Source organism: Triturus cristatus, chromosome 8, assembly GCF_964204655.1.
Source record: "Triturus cristatus chromosome 8, aTriCri1.1, whole genome shotgun sequence".
In the NCBI taxonomy this organism is placed as follows: Eukaryota; Metazoa; Chordata; class Amphibia; order Caudata; family Salamandridae; genus Triturus; species Triturus cristatus.
In genome coordinates this window covers 97,384,583-97,409,637 of record NC_140591.1, presented here as the reverse complement: position 1 = coordinate 97,409,637, position 25,055 = coordinate 97,384,583, and the positions used below count along the sequence as shown (strand labels likewise).

Here is a 25,055-nt window from a genome sequence, read left to right as displayed (position 1 = left end):
AGAGGAAGTTCTTGGGGGAAGTCGAGAGCAATCCACGCATCTCTCAAGTTGAACATCCTGCCTTTCAGGTGAGTGAAGGTTAACAGAAGCGTAAGCCTTCACAACAACTTAGGTTCTCCTTGAGAGATATGGATACTGATACAGAGATCATTGATGGACAAGCTATGGCACAAGCACTGGCTGACGATGTTTTGCAAAATCAATATTTAGCAGAGACTTTACAAAAAATGCAAATTGAAATCGAAAACTTGAAACATGAAAATACAGTATTAAGACAGGAAGTTCTTCGTTATAAACCGAGAAATTCTTTATGGGGAAATCCTGTTTTGTCACCACATTTAGATTCATCAATGTTTGGTAGTAAGTCTAAAGTCTCTAGATCAGTCACGAGTCCTACTCCTGATTCTAATTCCTCACCAGTGCAAGTAACGGTGGCTGTTCCTAATGTCGTTCCTTTGGCTGCTCCGGAACGCTTTTTTGGCGATTCTGGAAAATTTACCATATTCCTTAGTCAATGTCATTTACATTTTCACATGTAAACCCCAGTTGTTTCCCACGGATGCAACTAAGGTAGCCTTTGTACTTTCCTATTTGGGAGGCACGGCAGCAAACTGGTCTATACCGTATATCGATCGAGATGATCCCATTCTACATAACTCGCCAATGTTTAAGAACACCATGACTAAATTGTTTGCAAAACATACATACGTACAAGCCAGTGACAATGAGTTACTAAACTTAAAACAAGGTAAACAAGATTTACTAACTTATGTAACTCAATTTAACAGACTTTTGACCGAAACTCAGTGGCCAGAGGAAAAGCGGACGTCGCTCTTTTATAGAGGATTGCGTGATGACTTAAAAGATGCCTTGGCACATATTGTGGATCTTCCTGAAGAGTATTCAGACTTTGTGGAGATGGTGGTCAAATTAGACCATCGAATAGGAGAAAGAAAGGGTGATAAAACCCGATTTGAACCCAGATTTTCAGTATCAAAAAATGAGAGGAAGGAAAGTGATTCCAAGGTATCTGAGTCTGAACCTATGCAGATTGGGACAATTAAAGGACCCTTGTCAGTAGAGGAAAAGGATAGAAGGAGAAAATTAAACCTTTGTTTATATTGTGCAAAATCCGGACATTTTGCAAAAGAATGTCCAATAAAACCTAAAGGGACAAAGAAAGTTAATTCCGTAGTCACAAACACTACAGGAGAACAGGAAAACTAACAAACTCGGCAAGAAGGGGGGTCTCTTGTACGAGTAAAGGATCTTTGTTGACCTCCAATGTTTTCACTAATGTGGTACCAAAAATACCTCGACATTTCATGATCCATGTAGTTTTGATAATTAGTACCCATGTGCGCCATTCCGTCCCAGTCTTATTAGATTGTGGAGCCACAGGGAATTTCATGGATATTAAAATGGCAGAAAAATTACAGATTCCAACTGAGTGGAAAACACAACCCGAATCTGTGTGCGCAGTAGATGGGTCAGCTTTGTCTTCTGGAATGATCACCAAGAAAACAACTCCCTTGATTATGGTATGTCAGAATGGACATACGGGGGGCGTGGCTAGGCGCCCGAAGAGGATGGCGGCGCCGAGGTAGGAGCTCCGCCCGTATCGGAGTGTGCAGGCGGTTTGCGCTCCTTCCAGGAGTTTTAAAAGGAGGACTCCGTCGTGGGATGCTGTCAGGCATGCCCTGTGTGCCTTTTTATCATCGAGGCGGCTTCGCAGGAGTCTGGCTGCTCATCTTGATCCTGGTCGCGGCACGGATTCGGCCGCCATTTTGTTTTCACTGCGCTCGAACTCTCCTCAGCAGCGCGTTTCATCGCGCAATGGCCCCCAGCTGTTATGGTGACAGTGTAATGCTTCCAACACCCCCAGCGGCATAATTGTTATGCACCAGCTCATACAGGTGACTTTTTATTTATTACAATGACTCTTTCTATGACCCCAATGGACTTCCTTTATTCACCTCATATCAGGCAGCCATTTTAGGTCCCCAATTCGTATCTCCTGGCTAGTATTACTTGTTTTGCTCCCAGTTTGCACGTGTGCTCTTGGTATTCCTGAATTTTACAGACGTGTCGATGGCTGACTGTTCTGGCAAAGTCTACAAGCGCAATTACATTAAAAATTCCAAGCTTTTTATGGAACTAGCCCATTTAGAAGCCTCTCAGTCTCTCCCTTTCAGTGAAGTGTCGTCGAACATGGAATCCTCCTCACAATCTTCAGCGAAGACGACGCCGAAGAGATTGAAAAAAGATCCGCCTTCGCCTCCCAAGTCCTCCTCGGTCATTTCGATGGAATTAATCCTTGAAGAGATACGGGCCTTGCGCCCGTTTATGGAAGAAACCAACGCAAAGTTGCAAGTCCTTACTGACAACTGGGCCTCAATGGACGAAAGAGTGTCATTGGTAGAGCGTGATGTCTCGTCTCTTCAGGATTCTGCGGCCATGGTCAGCATGCATACGCAGATTTCGTATCTCCAGAAGCAGGTGGAGGACTTGGAAAATCGCAACAGGCGCAATAATCTTCGCCTTTACGGCCTGGTGGAGGGCTGCGAGGGGAATGATCCTGTCAATTTTTTCAAGTCTTTTCTTCCCAAGATTTTACACTTACCCGAGGACACATCTCTAAACATCCAACGCGCCCACAGACTTGGTCGAGCTAACTCCTCTTCAGCCTCATCAGTAAAGCCCAGAGGGGTAATAATGTATTTTTTGGAATACACAGATCTGCTGAAAGTCCTCTCAGCTGCCAGAGCTTCTCCTCGTCTTGCATGGTCGGGCTCCACTCTGTTCTTTGCGCAGGATTATGCCAGAGCCACTGCGAATCGTCGTAAGGCCTTTTTGGACATGAGACCGGACCTCCGCTCCATTGGTGCCAGATACGGTCTCTTCCATCCTTGTTTATTCAAAGTCACCTACAACAATAAGACTACGACCTATGAGGAGCCTGCACGCCTTCGAAGCTTCCTGAATTCCTGCGGCCATGCTGATATGGAGCTTTCTGGACCTTCTTCTTCTCTCCCAACATGACTTATTTCCGAAGATGTATTATGATGTCCTCGCTCTTATGTTCGCTGGTTTTTCTCATTTAATGGATCTTATAATTTGCATGTTTCTCTTGTTGGGTTTTACTCTTCATTGAAATGTTTGTTATTCATGTTGTGGTTTCTTTTTACACTCCACTCATCACCTGTCCCATGACTTTGTCTCCTGTTGTTGTCTAACCTTATTACCATTCCTCCTTCACAGATCAATGTTCTGCGTTCCGCCTGTTCCTCCGGTTGGACGTCTCACTGACCCCGAGTGCCTGCCTTCTCCAGTAGGCCCTACCTCCCTTCCCCGTCTTCACGTCCGTCCTTGCTTGTCTTTGTTCCTGATCCTCCCTAAGTTACCCCTTGTAAGTATTCTCCATTCTCCTTCTGTCGAGCTGGTTCTTGTTTTGTTTCTTTTGACTATGTTTATTCCTCGTTTACCTTCAGATTCATTGGCTAATTTTGATACTGTTGCCTTTCATTCTTTCCTCCTTGCTATTGCTCACACTGTCGATTTTCTATCCTTGAGCCTTTATCTCAGCATGTCTTTATTGGTTCTTTTTCTTTCTTTTTGTCTCTTCTCCTTTTCATGGGTTTTTCTTTCATTGGTTCTGGTTTTCATCTTTTTTGAAATTAAGCAACTGTTATGTCATTGAATATATTGTCATGGAATGTGAAGGGTATCAACTCTCCGATTAAGCGTCAACGGATTTTATCACATCTAGCCAAATTGAATGTTGATATTGCATTCATCCAAGAAACGCATTTAACTGATGTAGAGTCTGCTAAGCTTAAACGTGGATGGGTGGGTGAACTATTCTATTCACAGGGTGATGGCAAGCGAAATGGTGTGGCAATCCTATGTCGCAAGTCTCTCCCCTTTCAGATCCTTACCCACGAATCGGATGCTTCTGGTCGATGGGTTTATGCCAAGCTGTCACTCAGAGGTGTTCCAATTTCTCTGCTCAATGTCTAAGGCCCAACCACGGGTGAACCTTCTTTTTAGGCTGATTTCTCTCCACTTTTAACAAAATTTGTGGACCACAATTTTATTTTGGCAGGGGATTGTAATCAACCTCTTGACCCCTTTGTCGATAGGGCGTCCACGACCCCCCACATTCCTAATAGACCTCACAAGTTGTTTAACCATGCTATTTCACAGCATAAGCTAGTAGACTCCTGGCGCCTTTGTAATCCAAAGTTACGGGAGTACACTTTTTATTCTCCCTGTCACCATTCCCAGTCACGACTTGACTACATCTTTGTCTCACACAGCCTCGCTCAATCACTTCTACACTCTGAGATAGGCCCAATACTACTTTCCGATCATGCCCCTATTCTTACTAGTGTTGACAATCTTCCTAAAATTGCTGTCCCTAGAAGATGGCGATTTAATAATTCCGTCCTCGCCGATCCCAAGTTTACAACCTCTTTTACCTCCTTTTTTGACGAATATTTTTTGATTAATACAGACGATGCCCTCCCTGATCACATTATCTGGGATGCTTTTAAAGCAGCTGCACGTGACTTTATTATTCGTTATGTGGCAGATAAACGCAAGACTGCGCGTAGCTTCACCAAACAGCTCCTTTCTGACATCAAGAAATTGGAACATGCCTACTTTACATCTCACTCTGCCGACAGCTTGAATGCCCTTGTTGCTGCAAAAATGAAATTCAATGAGAAGTCCACGGAGGACGCCTCCCTGTACTTGTTGAAGTCTTCTGCTAAATTCTATGGGGGAAGGAACAAAGCAGGGAAGCTCCTAGCTAATTATTTGAAGATCAAACATAATAAGTTAAATATTGAATCTGTATATGACCTTGATGACACCTTGAAACACACGGATGCAGATATTCTTGCTGAATTCTCACGCTTTTATAAGACTTTATATACATCTGAAACTCAATCCTCTCCCTGCTCCCTTGCTAATTTTTTCTCCACCATTCACACACCACCTAATTTCCCCCCTGATCTTTCCTCCTTAGAATCTGACGTCATACAAAAGGAATTATTCACTGCATTGCAACATCTCAAACCCAATAAAGCTCCTGGCCCTGACGGTTTTACCGTCGAATTTTACCTCCATTTCTCTAAGTTATTGATTCCACGGCTTCATTCCCTTCTTCATACTTTTGTTGATCGCGGCGCCTCCTCGGGGACTTTTTCGGATGCCCACATTTGCCTAATACCTAAGCCTGGGAAAGATGTAAAATATTGCAAAAACTACAGGCCCATATCTTTAGTCAATATTGACTACAAACTTTTCGCAAAAGCGCTAGCGATCCGATTGAATCACCTTCTCCCCGATCTTCTAGGCGAAGAACAATCTGGGTTTGTCAAGGGCCGACATATTACAGACAACACCAGACTTTTATTCAACATCCTGTCAAAGTCCTCCCGTTGTCAACACTCACTTGCAGCGATTGCCCTTGACGCCGAAAAGGCGTTCGATCGGGTCGAATGGCGCTATCTCTTTCACACCCTTACTTGGTTTGGTTTTGGCCCTAGATTTATTTCCTTAGTTTCCCTGTTATATTCTCATCCCAGAGCTGCTGTCTTTGCGAATGGTCAAATCTCCTCTTATTTTGATTTAGGTCGAGGCGTTCGCCAGGGCTGCCCTTTGTCCCCCTTTCTTTTTAACCTTGCTTTAGAGCCGTTCCTGTCCAAATTGCGTCAAAATCCTGCTATTCGTGGTTTTCAGATTGCAGATTCTCACATTAAACTTGCTGCTTATGCGGATGATATTTTACTCTTTCTCTCTAACCCTGCAGAATCTATTCCTGCTTTTCTGAATGAAGTCCGAAATTACTCCTCTATTTCTGGGTATAAACTTAACCATGACAAATGTGAGATCCTTCCCCTAACCAAATTTACTTTCAAACAAGATTTCAGCGACTCTCAGTTTACTTGGTGTCCTTCCCATATCAAGTACCTGGGTTTATATATCACCCCCTCTGTTTCGGACACTGTCTCTTTATGTATGTCCAAATGCGCACAAAAGATTGCTGACCTCGCTGTAAGGTCCCTTATACCTGTCCTGGTGGGGTCGTCTTGACACTATTAAAATGATGATCTCCCCTATTATTCTTTATACACTCTCTAATATTCCTGTACCCATCCCAATGAAATTCTTTAAAAAGGTCAACTCAACGTTATCTTCATTTTTATGGAACTCTAAAAGACCCAGAATGTCTCTTGCCAGACTGATCCGTCCCGCCTCTGAGGGTGGTGTCAATTTCCCTGACTTCCCTGCTTATCAGAAGGCCTTTTTATTACGTCAAGCTTCCCTCTGGCTGCAAGATCCCACTTCTCCTTGTCCTCTATGGACTAAGGTTGAACGCGCTCTCCTTTCTCCGTTTTCTTTTGCAGAATATCTTGCTTTTTCCCGCAAACCCTCATTGCTCCCTACTTCTATTCATAAATACACCCTTAAGCTTTTACTGTCTGCTACCCCCGGTCCCCCTACAACTGTCACTGATTTCCTTTCTTCTACCATCTGGCATAATAAATATCTCTTAATTGGTCGTAAGCCCTTTTATTGGAAATCTTGGAGAAGCCGAGGATTGATTTGGATCTCGCAGCTCTTCTCTGGCTTTACCTTCCTCTCTTTTCCTGATCTCCGTTCTTCCTTCGATTTGCCTTTATCCTTTCTCTCGTAGGTGGCCTGGCATTTACCACTTCATAAATACCGAATCATACCGATTCGGTATTTATGAAGTGGTAAATGCTATGTAGGTATTCAATCGGTAAAAATTACCGATTCGTAGAAATTCGGTAATTACCGAATCGGTATTTACCGATTCGGTAATGAGGCATACCTTCCCATTGATGGGAAGGTATGCCTCATTACCGATTCGGTAAATACCGATTCGGTAATGGGGGGAGCACATGCAAGGGTGGCAGGGTGTCACATTGACACCCTGTTGCACCCCTGATTCGGCCATGTGTGCACATGTGGCGCACATACATGCCCTAAGGGCATGAATGTCTGCCACATTGCACACTTAAACGTGCACAAAAATGCTTTTTTACACCTATTCGTCATTTACCACCAACCTTTAGTTGGTGGTAAATAACGAATCCCCACACCCACCACACACTCCCCCTACATCTCATTTCATGATTCGGTATTTACCGAATCGGTAAAATTACCGATTCGGTAATTTTACCGATTTGGTAAATACCGAATCATGACATGATCCCCCTACATCTCAAAAGCCTAAATACCGGTCGGTAACGGTATATTTACCGAAAATCGGCCGTTACCGACTGGTATTAGGCTTCCTACATGAGGCCCTAAGTATCTTCTACTCAGGACTGCGGTTTTGGAGGTTTATAAGCGGCTCTCGGTTTCTCCTCCCTCTCCTGCTCCGTCCAATCCCATTTCTCAACTTCACTCTATCTTGCGTACTGCTCCCAAAGCATCCTCTATTTATAAGCACCTTCATGCACACGAGCTACCCAGACCTAAGTCCAAGGTTGAATCTCAGTGGGAATTCGATCTTGGAATAACCTGGCCGGTATCTTTATGGGACAAAATTTGGACAAAAATCCGTAAAACTTCTAGAGCAGCTTCCTTGACACAATCCTTACTTTTTATTTACAACAGGCTACTTCACACTCCTTCCACACTACACAAGCGATTCCCCAGTACCTCAGACAATTGCTGGTCGTGTGGCTCTCCTAATGCTACATTACCTCATATGCTATTTCTTTGTAAACATGTGCATGATTTTTGGCTACAGGTGTGGGCTCAAGTTAATGTTATCTTCCACACTTGTATTCCCTTTTCTCTCACTCAACTTTTCTTGGGTAGTCTATCCCCTAGTTGGGGCAATGTAGATATGCATGTTCGTATTGTTGATTTGCTATTTGCCATTGCTTTTCAGCAGATCACTGTTAATTGGAAAAATGCGACCAATATTTCTTTCAAAGCGTGGTGGTACAATGTCTGTCACAATCATAGACTTGATAAGGATTTTGTTTCTTCTGTTCACTCAGCAACCAAACGTGCAGACTTATGGCACCCCATTACGTTATATTTAGATAATTGTGTTGCTCGTTCCTCTCGTCCATCGCCTGCTCAACAAGAAGTTCCTAAACCCCCATGATACCCTTCTAGTGTCCATAATTTTTCAATTATACTGTTTTGTCTTTACTTTTTCTGTACTTAGATGTTTAGATATGATTGATGCAATTTCTTTGCTTCTTTTAAATTGCCCATGATTATTATTATTTTGTTGTAGTCTCTCTCTTACAAATTTTACTTTGTTGTAAACTCTCTCTGACATGTTGTATTCTGTAATCCCCTTCCTTCCCCTCCCTCCCCTCTCCCCTCCCTACCTGATATTCTGTATTGCATTTTCATTTTCCTTTGCTTAATAAAATTCTTTTAAACTTAAAAAGAATGGACATACGGAAAGAATAGGCTTTGATTTGATTGATACCCCTACATTTGGGTTAATTCTAGGAGTACCATGGTTAACTCAGCATAATCCTAGAATTAATTGGGCTTTGAGAACGGTAACTTTGGATTCCACTTTTTGTCGTGAGACTTGTTATCAAGAAGCACTCACTGAATCTATGACTATTTTACATTGTGCGGCTACGCAAACACAGGTAGTTCATCTACCAGTTGAATACCAAGAGTTTAAAGATGTTTTTGACCCAGTAAAGGCTGGCTCCTTGCCACCACACAGGTCGTATGATTGTCGAATTGACCTAATACCTGGAGCTACCTTGCCTAACTCGAGAGTATATGCTCTCACAGAAGAGGAAACAAAATATTTGAGGACGTATCTTGACGAGTTATTGGCATCAGGGTTTATAAGACACTCTACCTCTCCTGTATCCTCGCCACTATTTTTTATTCCTAAACCTGATGGAAGTCTCCGCGCTTGTATTGACTACCGCGGATTAAACAAGGCCACAATAAAGAATAAATATCCGTTGCCCTTAATACCTGTTCTCTTAGACCAATTACGTCATTCCACCATATACACAAAATTAGATTTGAGAGGTGCATATCACCTGGTTAGAGTCAAGGAAAATGACGAATGGAAAACAGCTTTTAAAACTAAATTTGGCTTATTTGAATATACAGTGATGCCTTTCGGTCTATGTAATGCACCCGCAGCATTTCAATTTTTTATCAATGAGGTGTTGCATGAATTCCTTGATGTTTATGTAATTGTGTATATTGATGATATACTTATCTATTCAAAGACAAGAGAAGAACATGTGCAGCAAGTTAAAGCAGTGTTGCAGAAATTGTCGACAAACCATCTTTTTGCTAAAATTGAAAAATGTATTTTCAACACAGATACAGTGGATTTTCTTGGGTATTGTTTGTCCCCAACAGGTATAATGATGGATGTTAAAAAGGTAAATGCTATTAAGGAGTGGCCAGAACCTACGACAGTTAAGGAAGTACAAAAAGTTTTAGGTTTTGCCAATTTTTATAGGCGTTTTATTTCTTGTTTTGCAGAAACTGTTGTACCTCTGACTAAATTGTTACATAAGGGACAAAAGTTTGTATGGACAGAATGCACCGCTCAGGCGTTCAAAACCCTCAAAGAAAAGTTCACCTCTGCACCCTTATTAAAACATCCAGATCCAGACCTTCCATTTTTTGTAGAGGCTGATGCTTCACAGGTGGCGGTGGGAGCAGTATTGTCTCAAAGGGACATCCAGGATGGTCAGCTACATCCTGTAGCTTTCTATTCTAAAAAACTGCTGCCTGCTGAACAAAATTATACTGTGGCAGAGCGTGAGCTGCTGGCAATCAAATTGGCTTTTACTGAATGGAGACACCACTTGATGGGCACAAAATTCCCAGTCACTATCTTTAGTGATCACAAAAATGTACAGTTTTTTAGTTCTGTAAGAGCATTGACACCTCGACAGATGCGTTGGCTGAATTTTTTTAGTGCCTTTGATTTTGTTATTATGTATCGACCAGGTGTACCGCAAATTCAGTCAGATGTCTTATCTAGATATGGGTACACAGATGATTTAAAGAAAGAAGGAACTGGCCCCCCCATAATTCCTCCACAAAAAATTCTGGCTCCAATTGTACAGCAAGATTTTTTTAAACTAATCAGGGAGGAACATTTAAATGTAACAGCCCAGGAGTGGTTAAAAAATCCTCACAATTCTATTCAAGATGGTTTATTGTACCATAATTCTTTGTTATATGTGCCAACTAAGAGTTTACAAGAAAAGATTCTATCCTGGCATCATGATTCACTTTTAGCAGGGCATCCAGGATCACAAAAAACCTTGGAAAATTGCAAAAAACACTTTTGGTGGTCTTCCATGATTACAGACATTAAAAGATATGTCAATTCCTGTCCCATTTGTGCAAGAAATAAATCTGTACACAAAGCACCCATGGGTTTATTACAACCGTTGCCAACTCCTCCGAGTCCTTGGCATACAATCAGTTTGGACTTCATAGTCAATCTACCTAAGGCAAATATGTATACCACTATTTTGGTGGTAGTGGACTATTTGTCAAAAATGGCACATTTCATCCCTTTGGTGAAACTCCCCACTGCAGCACAGTTGACAGATGTTTTCATTAACGAAATAGTGAGGTTACATGGTTTACCAGCCTAGATCCTTTCGGACAGGGGGACTCAATTTACCTCAAAATTTTGGACCAATTTAGGAAAAAGTCTAAAGATGGATATAGCTCTTTCAACGGCCTTTCACCCAGAAACTGACGGCCAAACAGAAAGAGTTAATCAAACCTTATTGCAGACTCTACACTGTTTGATGGCGGAATTCCCCACTGACTGGAATAAAATCTTACCTATTGCAGAATTCATTTATAATAACAATGTGCATTCTGCAACACAATGTACACCGTTTTATTTTTTACACGGGTATCATCCACAAGCATTACCTATTTCTGTGACTCCCTCTTTAACACCAGGGGTCACAGAGCGACTCACCTCTTTACTAGATATACAAGCAAAAGCTATGAAACATTTAAATAAATACAAAGACTCTATGAAGAAGCAAGCGGATAAACATAGAATAGCTCCCCCACTATATCAGGTAGGAGATAGTGTTTGGCTTTCTACTAAAAACTTGAAATTGTCAGGACCTAGAAAATTGGTGCCAAGATATATAGGCCCATTTGTAATTGAAAAGATCATCAATCCAGTAACTGTTAAATTGGTCTTACCCCAAGAATATCCTGTACACCCTGCTTTTCATGTATCCCTATTAAAACCCTACAATCCACAAACCAGACCAGAACCTCCACCCCCTCCTATTCATGTTGACGGACATCTAGAATATGAAGTTCAGAAGATTTTGGATGCAAAAAGAATGCGAGGTAAATTGTACTATTTGATAGCCTGGAAAGGTTTTGATGCTACTGAGAACTCTTGGGAACCAGCATCATATGTTCATGCTCCACGACTTTTGAGACAGTTTCATTTACGTTTCCCTCTCAAGCCACGTCCGGTGGGGCGGCCTTTGAGGGGAGCGACTGTTACAGTCTGTTGTAACAACCACGCTCCAACCCATCTGGAAGAATCACCTTGTAATCATTAAGTAGTAATGCTTGATTGTTTTTCCCCTGTATGATTGAAAAGTCATTGCCAATGTTTGTTGTTAATTTTACACCAGTCTTGAGTGATAGAACTCTAAATTATTTTGTTCGTCTCGTGTACTGAACTTCCTCACATGTGCAAGTTTTGCTGGCATTACAATCATGAGGCTTTTGTTTTTACTCGTGCGGCTGTAAGCATGGGTCACGTTGAATAATTCCTGTTTGTGCACTTTGGAGACGCACGTTACAGAACATGCTGTATTTTTGACAGTTGAGCTCACGTTCCCTAATCACGTTCCCTGCAAGCAAACCGGCGTTAAACCAAACACGTGGAACACTGGTTCCTCCGCGTGTAGACCCCACCCTCCAGCTACTCTATTTAAAGCCCAAAAACCCCTGCAAACGCGCTTACGCTCGTTTTCTACTAACACTTACCTGAAGGCAGAAAACCCTCCTCTGCGATCCTGCATCGGCTCCCGAGTTCCTGCGAGGCATCCGGTCCGGTTCCAAAGGTCTTCCCTCGTTGCCACGGAGACGCCTCAAGCTTCCCTTCAGCATATCCGGAGTCACGTGAAAAAGATTCCTACGGGGAAAAGGAAGCGAAAACAGAAAGCATTCAGCAAATCAGTGAGTAACCGGCTGGCTACTAAAAACAACTGTAAGTTTTTCGGACATTGTTTTCTCTTTAGTCAAATCATTCTTATTTAAACTAATACTTGGCCAAGTGTAACGAATTTAGTGACTAAACAAGCACAGAACAATACAAATATAAAAAGACTTTCCTTATCTAACTGAAAGTGGAATTTCACTCTGGCGCAGCGCGTTCTCCTAATTCAAGGCGCAAAAAACATAACTAAAGAAAGGACAAAAGAGACATTTGGATTAATAATTCTTGGCATTCTTCGGACTAATTAGTTGTGAGTATTTACAAAGCAACATTGATCATCATTCAACAAAACCTTTGTGTAATCAGGTTAAACAAACAACGATAATTAAAGTTTCATCTTTATCTATGCAGATGTATATTCCACGTTGTGTTCAGGTGTAGATCAAACTGTTGAGCAAAACAAAGGTACTAATATATGTAGATATAAAATCCAATTCTTGCAAATCTTATGTTCTTTATGCTAAATTCATGTTGTTCTCTGTTTAATACTTGAACTGTGTTTCACGAGAAGACTGACAGGAGAGCACAGAATCACCTTGAAATTTGGAGTGTCTTTTTGTTTATTATTTTGTCCCAATTCCCCCTTCCCTTAGGAACTTAACTTGGTCAAACTGTGTTAAATATTCAGTTGAGTCCAGAGGAAGTTCTTGGGGGAAGTCGAGAGCAATCCATGCATCTCTCAAGTTGAACATCCTGCCTTTCAGGTGAGTGAAGGTTAACACCCCAACAGCATCCCGCTCATTGACACAGAAGCTACTACTCCCAAGCACCACCTAAATAATTGGAAATCCTTTAACCCCATCTCCGAAGCGGTGATCTCAAAAATGATTTCCAGCTCCGCTCCATCATCTCATGTCTCGGACCCCATTCCTGCCCAACTGGCCAAAAAGCTCAATTCCACCATAGCACCGATCTGGACCAGGATCATAAACAGCTCCTTGAGAACCGGAGTCATGCCCAACTGTCTCAAAATCGGACAAGTCACTCCACTATTAAAAAAAAACGGGCTCTGACACAAACGATCCTAACAACTTCAGACCCGTCTCCAATCTCCCTCTCCTAGCCAAAATCCTGAAAAAATGTGTTCTTCTCCAACTTACCCAACACTTGGATGGCAACAACCTTCTAGACCCCCATCAATTGGGTTTCAGACAAGGCTGCAGCACAGAGACAGTGATGCTGAATGTCATAGATGATATCCACAACTCACTAGACAAGGACCAATGTTGTTTACTCATTCTCCTGGACCTATCGGCAGCCTTCGACACGGTTGACCATGAATTACTCATCAAGGTACAGCAAGAAAGGGTAGGAGCAGATAAGGTAGTCTTACAGTGGTTCACCTCCTTTTGACAGAACCGCACACAAAGAATAAAAATCAATAACTTCTTATCTGACACACGCCCGTCAACAGGGGTGTTCCCCAATGATCAGTTCTTTCCCCACAACTTTTCAACATCTACATGGAACCCCTCACCTCCATAGTCAAAAAAACAAACATCCCCTTCCACCTGTATGCGGACGACACCAAGATTTATCTCGAAGCCTCCTCAATTGATGACATCCACAGACTAAACAACACTCTAAGCGAAGTCCAACACTGGCTATCACTCAACCACTTGAAACTCAACCAAGACAAGACAGAAATCCTTCTAATTTCCAACAAGGAACAGAACCCTCAAATCACAGAATGGCTAAAATCCATTGATGCTCTCAATTACAATCTCACCCCAGCTGATTCTGTAAATTCACTGGGAATCACTCTAGACCCAAAAGTAGACATGGCAAGCACATCAAAAATCCCGCCGAGAGCACCTTCCTCAACTTGAAACTGCTCAACAAAATGAAACCAGTCATCCCTCCCAATGACCTCAAACAAGCCACCCAATCCCTGGTGCTATCCAGACTGGACTACGGGAACGCAACCCTCACCGGAACAGCAAAGTCCCATTTAGCCCCCCTCAAATTAACTGTGAATGCAGTACCCAGAATAGTCACCGGAGTAAGGAAATTTGAACATACCTCGCCTGCTCCCAATTGAAATGCGTGCCAACTTCAGAACTGCCTGCCTCATGCGCAAAGCTCTCCACACTGGGAAACCCACCTACCTGGCCGCCAAACTCAAGAAAGCCAGTCAGGCAAGAAGCCTCAGGAGCACCAACACTCTACTCCTTATCCCCACGAAAACTCGCAAACAAAAAACCTCATCTCGATCCTTCTCTGAGAACGCGACCAAAATTTGGAACGCCATCCCTGTCCAGATCCAAACTACACCCTCCTTTTTAAAATTCAAAAGGCAGATTAAATACCTTTTCCTCAACCGAGCCTTCTGAGAATGGATAGCTGTCGCAGACTCTTGCCCATTGCAGCACTCAGACACTTCAACACTAATACTTCTACCTCATAGTACCCCCCTCCTGAGTCATTGTGTATTTCACTCCTTTATTATGTGACTTCCTGCTATCATAGCTGTAATGCGCTCTGAGACCTTCGATCCGCATTAAAACAGGTATACCATTGTTTTTCTCTATTTTCTGGCTGGTGTTCTACCCGTAACCTATGTTGTAAAGCGCTCCGATACCTTCGGGTCTGTCTAGTGCTATATAAAACTCCTAAATAAATAAACATGGTGTTTTCTGCACCGTATGATATACCCCAGGATGTTAGGCCATGTCGGACCAGATAACAACTTAATCAACTTTTCTCCACATTCACACGACTGTCACAACATCTCCGCCGGACATCACACAACCAAATTTTTCACCACAATCTAATCACGACCCTCACACACACAACCCAATTAATACTCACTCTTCTTTCGCTGCCGTTTTCACCGCATGCCACCGGAACTCCGTCTATCCTCCAAGTTCGCGATCTTTTTCTCTAAAGTAGGGAATCTGGGGTCGGGATCTAGCCTGTTCCAGGTTAAGTTCTAGGTCTTTTTCTACTTCAAGTGCACAACCATACTACTCTGCTCCCAACTGAAGACGCCTGGGCCTGTTCTGTCTCTAATGTTTAACTGATGGTTTTTTTGTTCGACATTGATAGAAGGAGAACACATTTCAAATTATATTTTCAAATATAGGGTAACCAATGTAGCTACCAAATAACTCAGTTTGACAACTTTGTCTCAGGTTAGAAAAATATATTACATATTCAAAAAGAGATTGATTGAGAGCAACCTTAACATAATCGTGGAAAAGTAAAATGCACATAGGATGAAGCCAAATATTCTGATGCGGATGACCCTGTATAACAAAAAGAAAACAACTAACTCTATAAGAGCCACGTAAATAACAAAAAATACAAAATTGTGCTTCAGATTGCATTAATTTGTCATTAAAGATCAGCATGAGCCCACTATCTATCCCTATACTAGCCATAGTGACAAACTAAACTCAAAGCATAGAGTCGGGAAAATATATAAAGCTGCCAGCAGTCATAGTCTTCCTAAGAAGAAACTCTAACAGTGGGTCAAGTAACATAAAGCCACAATCGCCAAAAGAAAGTGGTCTGTACCTCAGGGAGTCTATGAAAGGAGTGCTCCAACTGTCCCTCACTACGTGACGCTTTAAACTCATATTACTTTTAAGGTACAACCCTCAAATCTCTTCGACAGATTTCAGAATTCCAGTTCACATAGGCTCCTTTCACCACCTCTTCTTTCCCATCGAACAATGGGGGATATGAACAAGGAAGTGGCAGAGCGTTTTGCTAGCCTCCTTGGCTTAACGACATGCTTTGCCACTTATGGGGCTTGCACATATGCACCAATGTTTCACATGTCTTTCGTCTGACGCGAGCAGCGGGCTCGCCGCTGACACACCAAAGGCAAGCCCGTCTACGCCCATCCGCGACCCGACCACGACCAGCTCCAGGAACCCTGGACCTCTGCACTTCCAACGCTACGACCCAGCGGCACTCCACGCACTTAACCCAGGCCGCAACAACAACTGCAAGCTAGCCTCACCAGCCGACACCCACGGACCCTTCAGCTGTCACCACTGCCGGCACACCTGCAGCACCGCCAAGAACATAGACCCAGCACAACCCATCCACCAGAACACAACCGAACCGAAGACCCTGCAATGCATCCTCCTCAATGTCCGATCCCTCCACAAACACAAACACGCCACTGAATTCTGGGACCTCTTTGACTGCACCAGACGTAGCGTTCTTCACCCAAACCTAGACCAACACCACCTCAGGAACGGACATCGCCATCCCCCAAGGATACAAGATCTCCAGGAAGGACCGCCCCACCCGCCCGGGAGGAGGAATCGCCATCGTCCACAAATTCACCCTCCGCCTGAGCACCTTTCCACCGACGAGCCCACAGACCTGATGAATACCTTCACTTCAAGACCACCGCCACCCTCCAAGGAACCCTCATCTACCGACCCCCTGGACCCAGCAGACCCTTTGCCAACTCAATCATGGACATCATCTCCCCGCAGACCATCGCATCCACCAACTACACCCTGCTGGGAGACCTCAACTTCCACCTCGACAACCAACTGGACCCCAACACCACATCCCTTCTGGACAACGTCCACAACATTGGACTCCGCCAGATCGTGACCGAGCCCACAAACTCAGCAGGACACACCCTTGACTCCCTCTTCACTACAGGAAACTCCATCACCTTCAGCCACACCACTGAACTCCCATGGACCGACCATCGTTGCGCCCACTTCACCTTCAGAACACTCACCATCCAAGACACCAGAACCTGCTCCCATTTAGAAACTGGACCCAAATCACCGACGACCGCCTCACCTCCTCACTCAACAATTCCGCCTCAACCATTGCAGAAAACGACGACCCTAAAACTGCAGCCCAAACCCTGCATAGATACCCGCACCAAGAAAGCCAGATGGTTTACCACCGAACTCCTAGAGTCCAGACGCACTTGCCGACGCCTCGAAAAAGTCTGGAGGAACACAAAATCCACAGAAGACCACAACAACTTCAGAGCCGCCACCAACGCCCACCACCAACTCATCAGACAAATGAGGAAAAAAGCGCTTGAGGTCAGAATCCCCACCCACGCGCACAACAGCAAGGAACTCTTCAGCATCATCAAGGAGTTCTCCCAACCCACCAGCGAGTCTACTGACATCCCTCCCTCACAAGACCTCTGCGAAAAACTCAGTACCTTCTTCCATCCCAAAATCAAGAGCATCTATGACAACTTCGACGAAGACAACCAACACACTGAACCCTCACCAACCACCCCGACACCCGGAAACCAGCGATTGACAACTGGACAGTCCTCACCACCGAAGACACACTGAAGACAGTGAAGTCAATCCACTCAGGGGCCCCCACGGACCCCTACCCCCAGCACATCTTCAACAGAGCTGCCTACACCATCGAACCCATGCTCCCCCACACCATCAACCGCTCCCTGGCGGCCACCTCGCTCCCCGACAACTGGAAACACGCCATGGTCAACCCCCTCCTGAAGAAACCCTCAGCAGACCCCACAGACATAAAAAACTACAGACCCATCTCCCTGCTCCCGTTCCCAGTGAAAGTCATCAAGAAAGCCATCAACAGCCAACTCGCCACATTCATCGAAGAACACAACATCCTCGACTCCTCCCAATGCGGCTTCAGAAAACACCACAGTATGGAAACCGCCCTCCTCGCCGTAACAGATGACATCCGCACCCTACTGGACAAAGGAGAAACAGTGGCCTTCATCCTCCTCGACCTCTCAGCGGCGTTCGACACAGTCTCTCACCGCACCCTAATACGCAGACTACACGATGCAGGAATCCAGGAGAAGGCCCTCGACTGGATCCTCTCTTTCCTCTCCGGCAGAACGCAGTGGGTCAGACTCCCCCCTTTCCTCTCGGACCCTACACCTACCACCTGCGGAGTCCCCCAGGGCTCCTCCGAGCCCGAGGCTCTTCAACATCTACATGGCTCCACTCGCCCCAATCGTCAAAACCTACGGACTCAACATTGTGTCATATGCAGACGACACCCAACTCGTCCTCTCCCTATCCAACGAACCCAACACCGCCAAACACAACTTTCGAAAAGGCATGGAAGCCGTTGCCAAATGGATGAAATACAGCTGCCTACAACTAAACACCAACAAAACAGAAGTACTCATCATGGGCCCACACCCCGACGTCTGGAGCGACACCTGGCGGCCCCCCACCCTCGGAGACCCGCCAACCCCCACAGACCACACACGCAACCTGCGAATCATCCTGGAGTCCGAACCCAAAATGGACCGCCAGATCAACTCCGTCTCATCTTCCTGCTTCCACACCCTCCACCTCCTTCGTAAGACCTTCAAATGGATCCCCCTCGAACTCAGAAAGACCGTCACTCACGCCCTGGTCACCAGCAGACTCGACTACGGCAACGCACTCTACGCCGAAATAAACAAAAACGTCACCCACAAGCTACAGAACATCCAGAATGCCGCCGCAAGACTGGTCCTCAACCTGCCAAAACACTGCCACATCTCCCAGCACCTGCACACACTCCACTGGCTCCCCATCGAGGCGAGAATCCCATTCAAGATACTCACCCACACACACAAGGCCCTCCACAGCACCGGGCCAGCATACCTGAACAGCCAACTCAAATTTCACGCACCTCAATTGACTCTACGATCAGCCCAGCTCTCCTAAGCCATGATCCCCCGCACCAGAAAGACCAGATCTGGAGACCGCTCCTTCTCATTCCTCGCCTGGAACGCCCTTCCGGTCCACCTCAGACGGACAACATTGCTCCCCATCTTTATAAGAAACCTCAAAACCTGTCTCTTCGACAGACCCCCTCCTTGATGGAATGGAACCTGCACCCCCCTATCCCTTGAGACTCTTACGGGTGAGTAGTCGCGCTTTAACCCCTTCAGTGCCCATGACGAGATGGTCTCGTCATGGAGCGCGGTTGCGCTGTGCCCATGACGAGACTATCTCGTCATGAACCCCGCCCGCTAATGCAACGCCCGGCACAGGGCGGGGAAAGGGCGTGGCACTGAAGGGGTTAACAAACTCTTGATTGATTGGTCTCATCGTCTTCTCCCATGAGAACTTACCTCCCAATTCATTATCACGATTCTTCTTGCCAACTTCTTCTTGACATACCTTACTATCTACTAAGAACAATGACCCTATTTTAGGTCGAGCCTGAACCAGCGCTCAAGCGCTGCTCTGGCGAAGATCTGTGGTAGTTCAGTACGGAAAAGAAGCCCCGCCCACTCACCCGCCCATATTTTGCATTGGCTTTTCCCTTTGTCCTTCCTAAATACTGGCATCCGATTCCTTAAAAGGCTTGTTCGTCCCTCCTTAGTACGGCTAAGTCCTCATTTGTGACCTCCCATGGTTACTGGCCCCTTTACTTCGCTTGTTACATGGTAGGTGTTATTTAGTCTGGAAGTACTATTTTCTTTAATGAGTTCTCTCACTGCAGGCACAACAGGCGCTGCTGGTTTACATTCATTTATGGCAAATGCATGTCGTGTGCTGGGAAACTTGCACAACTCGTTTTTTTTACATTAAATCATGGCGGCCGCGTGTCTTATGTGCAGGTCGCCCAAATGTCTGTTTTTTAACATCTAAAATAACCTGGCTTAAGCCCTCACCAAAGCCGTTTCCTTCGGCCTGGGTAGCGCGGTACAGTTAAAACAAAATATAGCAGTTTTACATTCAATTATGGTGTCTTGTTGTGCACAGCGCCGGGTCTCCTGATTGGGTGCCACATAAGCTGCAAAGCATGGCTGTTCGTCCATCAGAGCAGCTATCTGCCTGGGCTGAAAAGCCATGTACCTCGAGACACTGCTATAGAAAAAGACATGTGGCATCGAGACAAGTAAGCATTCAGTGTGAAATTGCACGTATGTTGAAATGCTCGGAAATGGTTTCAGTTAATACCATTGAGTGAAAGTTCAAAGGGACTTATGACTCATCCTTATCGGTGTGTGGGAGAGTAAGTTGTCATACATCAGATCTCCAATGCCACACCCGCACCTGGGATGCTTACAATATTGATACAATCTGATGCTTTTCTGTGCCGGCTTTTCTTTGCTATTATTCTGTGCTCGGCCAGTTCGTACGTTGTTTGCGCAGAGAAGACCCGTGCCGGCCGCTCCGCGGGCTGCCTTCTGCGGATGAGAGATAAACAAAGGTGAGCTCCCCCAAGCATCACTGCCTCCCAGAGCAGCCATAGAGCCAGGGATCCAGTCCTAAAAAAAGATGTGGGGGGACTAACCTAGTTAATCAGAATGCAAGTGGCATCATGGTGCGTGACATCACGGTGCATGACATCATGGCGAATGACATCATAGCACGTGACATCACAGCACTTGGCATCACAGGAAGTGGAATCATAAGACGTGACATCAGATCTTAAGCCCTCACATATATGCTTAACATGTCTATCATGAGTACAGTGGGGCACATTTCGAGTATACAGGGAAACCCTCCTGATTTAGTCAGATTCACACTTTTGTAAGCTACACATAAAACAATGTTGCCTTTTGTCTGCGTAAACCTCCTCTACCCATTGTGCTTTACAAGAAAAAAATAGTGGTACTTAAATTATTTCACAGCCTTCTCAGAGGTAGTAAGCACTATATAAGTTACATTTAGTTTGTGTAAATACAAGGAAAGACTGACACATCTGACATTCTTACAGTGCATGCACATCTCCTAATTAGGGGACGAACAAAGTAAAAAGCTGCCTCTCCCAAGTATCTGTGAAGTGCTAACAAGGTGCAAGCCTTTGTTTCCCCTCTGCTGCATTTTCAAGGTGTTAGGCTCCTGACTGCTGCCAGCCAGGAGACTCCAACAAAAGGAGGCCTGATGACCCCTCAGATTCCACCTTTGTTATGGGCCCAGCAGGAGTCTCAAATAAGAGAGCCCCCTCCCCGCCTGCACATTGTTGCCGATCCAAAGCAGACAACAACGTGCAGGCGCTGCTGAACGTGTCCCGGTGTTTGCAAATTACACCAGGACGAATTCAGCATATTTTTCCGTGGGGTCCACCTTCTTGGCAGGGTGGATGCCGTCCACCCGCGTGTACCCCCGACTCGTGCCCTGCAGGGAGCCCTTATCTGCCCTCCGCACAGGCCCCCGCTGTGCCAGTGCTTGGCTTCTAGAGATGCGGGCTCAAGGCTTTGACCTGTATGGCTTTACTGAGAGCACCCAGGGGCAGCTACACAGAGCTGCTAATTAGGGAACCTCGAATACTACTGGTGATCTTGGGCTGAGCAGCCACCATGCTTGCGTTTTTCTACAGCGTTGCGAAGTCTCTGTTTGTGGAGCACTGTGATAAACAGATACTGCACTTATGTAGTGAATTCTGCGTATGCTTTGGTCTCTAGTTGCTGATAGCAGTTGTCAATTATTACCTGCCTGAATGGTACTCACTTAATCAACCTTAGAAGGATGAAAGATTGAGTGGATGCAGTGGAACTCTGACCTGTGACCTTCTGCTTACGCATAGATCTCTCCAAGAGCTGCTTTATTCCGCAGAGGTCTCTCACTGATTCCCTACACATGCTCTCCTTGTGCAGCTGCACTTGCACCATTGCGCCCCAAGCTTCCCCTGTATGTCTTTAATCCGAGCTCATGTCTTATGCACAAAGCCAAATTATGCACTTGCAAGCATACGGCGTCGGAGTCCAAAGAGGTGGATGACGGTTTAGGAGAGTGAATAGAGCAGGGTGGATTGTGCACACCTTACCCTTGGTGAGCCCCTGGTCTTGTCTTCTAATCTCATGAATGAATGAATGAATTGGGTTTGTAAAGCGCCCAATACCCGAAGGTGTCTTAGCGCTTGGCGGACCAAGCTGTCATGGCAGAACAGCAGCCAGGAAGGTGAATCATCAGGCATTAGGGATGAGTCGGCGGGAACAGCCAGGTCTTCAGCTGCTTTCTAAACAACTGCAGGTTTTGTTGGGAGCGGAGGGAGGGAATTCCATAACCTTCCCCCTTGAAATCTCAAAGCTCTCCCGCCCCATTTTACTTGCTTAAATCGTGGGATCTGAACCTTGTGTTCTGTGCTAGACCTCAGTGTTCTACAGGGAGTGCACCAGGTAAATAGTTCTTGAAAGTATAGGGGGCCCATACCATGTAGTGCCTTATGCACCAGGCACAAGGCTTTGAACGAAATTCTCTTCTCCACAGGGAGCCAGTGCAGGCTCTGTAGAAGATGCGCCACAGATTTGAACTTGGGAATGTTCAAGAGCGTTCTAGCCACTGCATTTTGAAGAGACTGCAGTTTTTTTATCAAGTATTTTGGAATGCCTAGATAGAGCGTATTACAATAATCTAGCTTCGACCCCACTAGGACCAACATTACGGTCATCTGAAGATCAGTTGGAATAAACAGGAGTATTTCTTTCAGAACCCGTAGTAAATAGTAGCCCCCAGAGGTCACTGCATTGATCTGGGCACTGAAGCAAAGATTGGTATCAAAAATGACTCCAAGAATTTTAGCCTTCAGAACTGGCTTCGGTAACTCCCCCAACTCCTGGGGCCACCACAACGCATTCCAGAAGGAGGTTTCATTCCCAAAAAGCAATACCTCCGTCTTCCCAGAATTCAGCTTTAAGCAGTTTTCCTCCATCCAGCCCGCCACAGCGGACATGCAGCTGCGGAAATTGTGAGCGTCCATCTCAACCTGGGATGTTACCGACACCACAATCTGTGTGTCGTCTGCATAGGAAAGTACGGACAGACCAAAACTCACAATAAGCTGAACCAAGGGGGTAACGTAAACGTTAAAAAGTGTTGGACTGAGTGCTGATCCCTGTGGGACCCCACAGGGGAGGGAGAAGGGGCTAGATTTAACCCCACCCACCTCAACCCACTGTTGCCTGTTTTCTAAAAAGGAGGTCAGCAGTGACAGTGCCGTACTCCTAACGCCCAGTGTGTGCAAACGTCTACCCAAGAGCGCATGGTGGACCGTGTCAAAGGCGGCAGAGAGATCGAGTAGAATTAGTGCCGCTCTGCCACCCTTATCCACTCTCTCTCTAATTTCCTCCGATGCCTCCACCAGTGCTGACTCAGTGCAGTGCGGGGCTCGGAACCCAAGATGGGCAGGGTCCAGCAGTCGATGGGCATCCAGAAAGGTCTGTAGATCTACGTTCATGGTCTTCTCTAGGACCTTAGCCGGAAAGGGGAGACGGTAGATCGGTCTGTAACTGTCCACTGACCTTGGGTCCAGAGAGGGCTTTTTTACAAGTGGGAGGATAGAGGCTTTCTTCTAGATATCAGGATATACCCAGTGCTTAGAACCTGGTTCAGAAGGTCATTAAGTGGACCCGCCACCTAACTAGACAACTTGTTAAAAATCCCAGAGGGACATGGATCAGAGGGAGCCCCAGACTTGAAAGAGCTCATCAGGCTGATGGCTTTTTCCTGTGTAAGACAGTGGAGAAAACTTCTTGATGGTGGGGGGGGGGGGGCTGCCTGACTGTAGTCTGGGTCAGAGGCCCAGGACCCTTTCAAGTTCCCGCTGAGGCTGGCACTGGGCGGCTGCTGCGAAAACGCATGGAAGATGGAATTGACCTTAGATTGAAAATGAGCCACCAGCTTGCCGCAGAAGGCTTTGTCAATCTGAAAAACCTTATTGTTACTCCAGTGTGACCGATCATTCATAGTTTTAAACAGTTTCCTGGAGGAATTCCCAGCTGTTTTAATTTTCCCTGCGAAAAATGTGGTCTTTTCAGCTTTAATAAGCTCTTTATACCCAGCAAGGATCTTTTTGTACCTTGCTTTTTTCCCGGGGGAGTAATCTACTCTCCAAAGATGCTGTTCTTGCCTACAGCTCAGTTGTGCTTCATTCAGCTTAGGGGAAAACCACGGTGCAGAGGGACGGTTCCTATGAGTTTTTATTGTTCTCATGGGTACTATTTTGCTGCATGCAGTCTCCAGCCATTGAGTGAGGTTGATGGCAGTTTTGTTATTATTGTTCCCAAGGTCTGGTGTGGGGTTAGAGAGAGCCTCCTGTAGTGCCTCTACATTTGCACTTTTCCAAGGCCGGAACTCAACCACTTTCGCTGAGTTGCCCCGTTCCACTCCCTTACACTGGGTCAGGATGGAAAAGAAGATAGCAGAATGATCCGTCCAGGAAAGTGGAAGGGTCTTAATTGTGCCCAGCTCGGCATTATTGGTAAAAATGCTGTCCAGAATATGGTTAGATGTGTGAGTCGGAGCATCAATGCATTGGGATAGATCAAAGCTCCTGAGAGTATCCACCAGATATCCTCTATCCACATCAGTGGAGGACTCTAGATGGAAATTAAAATCCCCAATCAAAGTGAAGTTGGCATAGGTCATACATGATTCCATGAACGTTTGTAGTTTGTCAATAAAGCCCCTCTTGGGGCCCCGGGGAGGCAGTATACTAATAGTCCTTGAAACGTGTAGGATTTTGTCAGATTGAGGCTGAACCTGAACGCCTCGCAATCTAAATGGGGTACCGGGGTAAAATTGGCCACAAACGTACTGCAATAAATAATTACTAGCCCCCCCCTGTGGTCTGGTCTATCCAGCCTTTCGATATTATATCCAACTGGACACGCCTCCTTAAAATCTGGGTCTGATGCATTATCGGCCCAGGTCTCCGTAAGGAAGGTGATATCCGGGTTTTGCTGGGTCATGAAATTGGCGAATTCAAGCTTATGCTTGATAAGAGACCTGGTATTAAGGAGTAGGCAGTGGTGTGTCATTACGGCTGGTGGCTTACCCACAACATTTTTAATGGAGGGGCTGCGGGGAGCCAATCTTGGCCACACCGC

General features: G+C 45.4%; 1 protein-coding gene across 2 annotated transcripts in view; it reads right to left on the bottom strand.

Annotated features, from left to right (window-relative positions):
- LOC146801625 (uncharacterized) overlaps positions 1–25,055 on the bottom strand; it is a 126,777-nt gene that overhangs the window by 28,817 nt on the left and 72,905 nt on the right. For both annotated transcript variants that reach the window (XM_085624032.1, XM_085624033.1), the window contains exon 2: positions 12,049–12,196. In XM_085624032.1, coding sequence (XP_085480158.1) covers positions 12,049–12,196 — 148 coding nt within the window. The remainder of the gene's footprint in view (positions 1–12,048; positions 12,197–25,055) is intronic.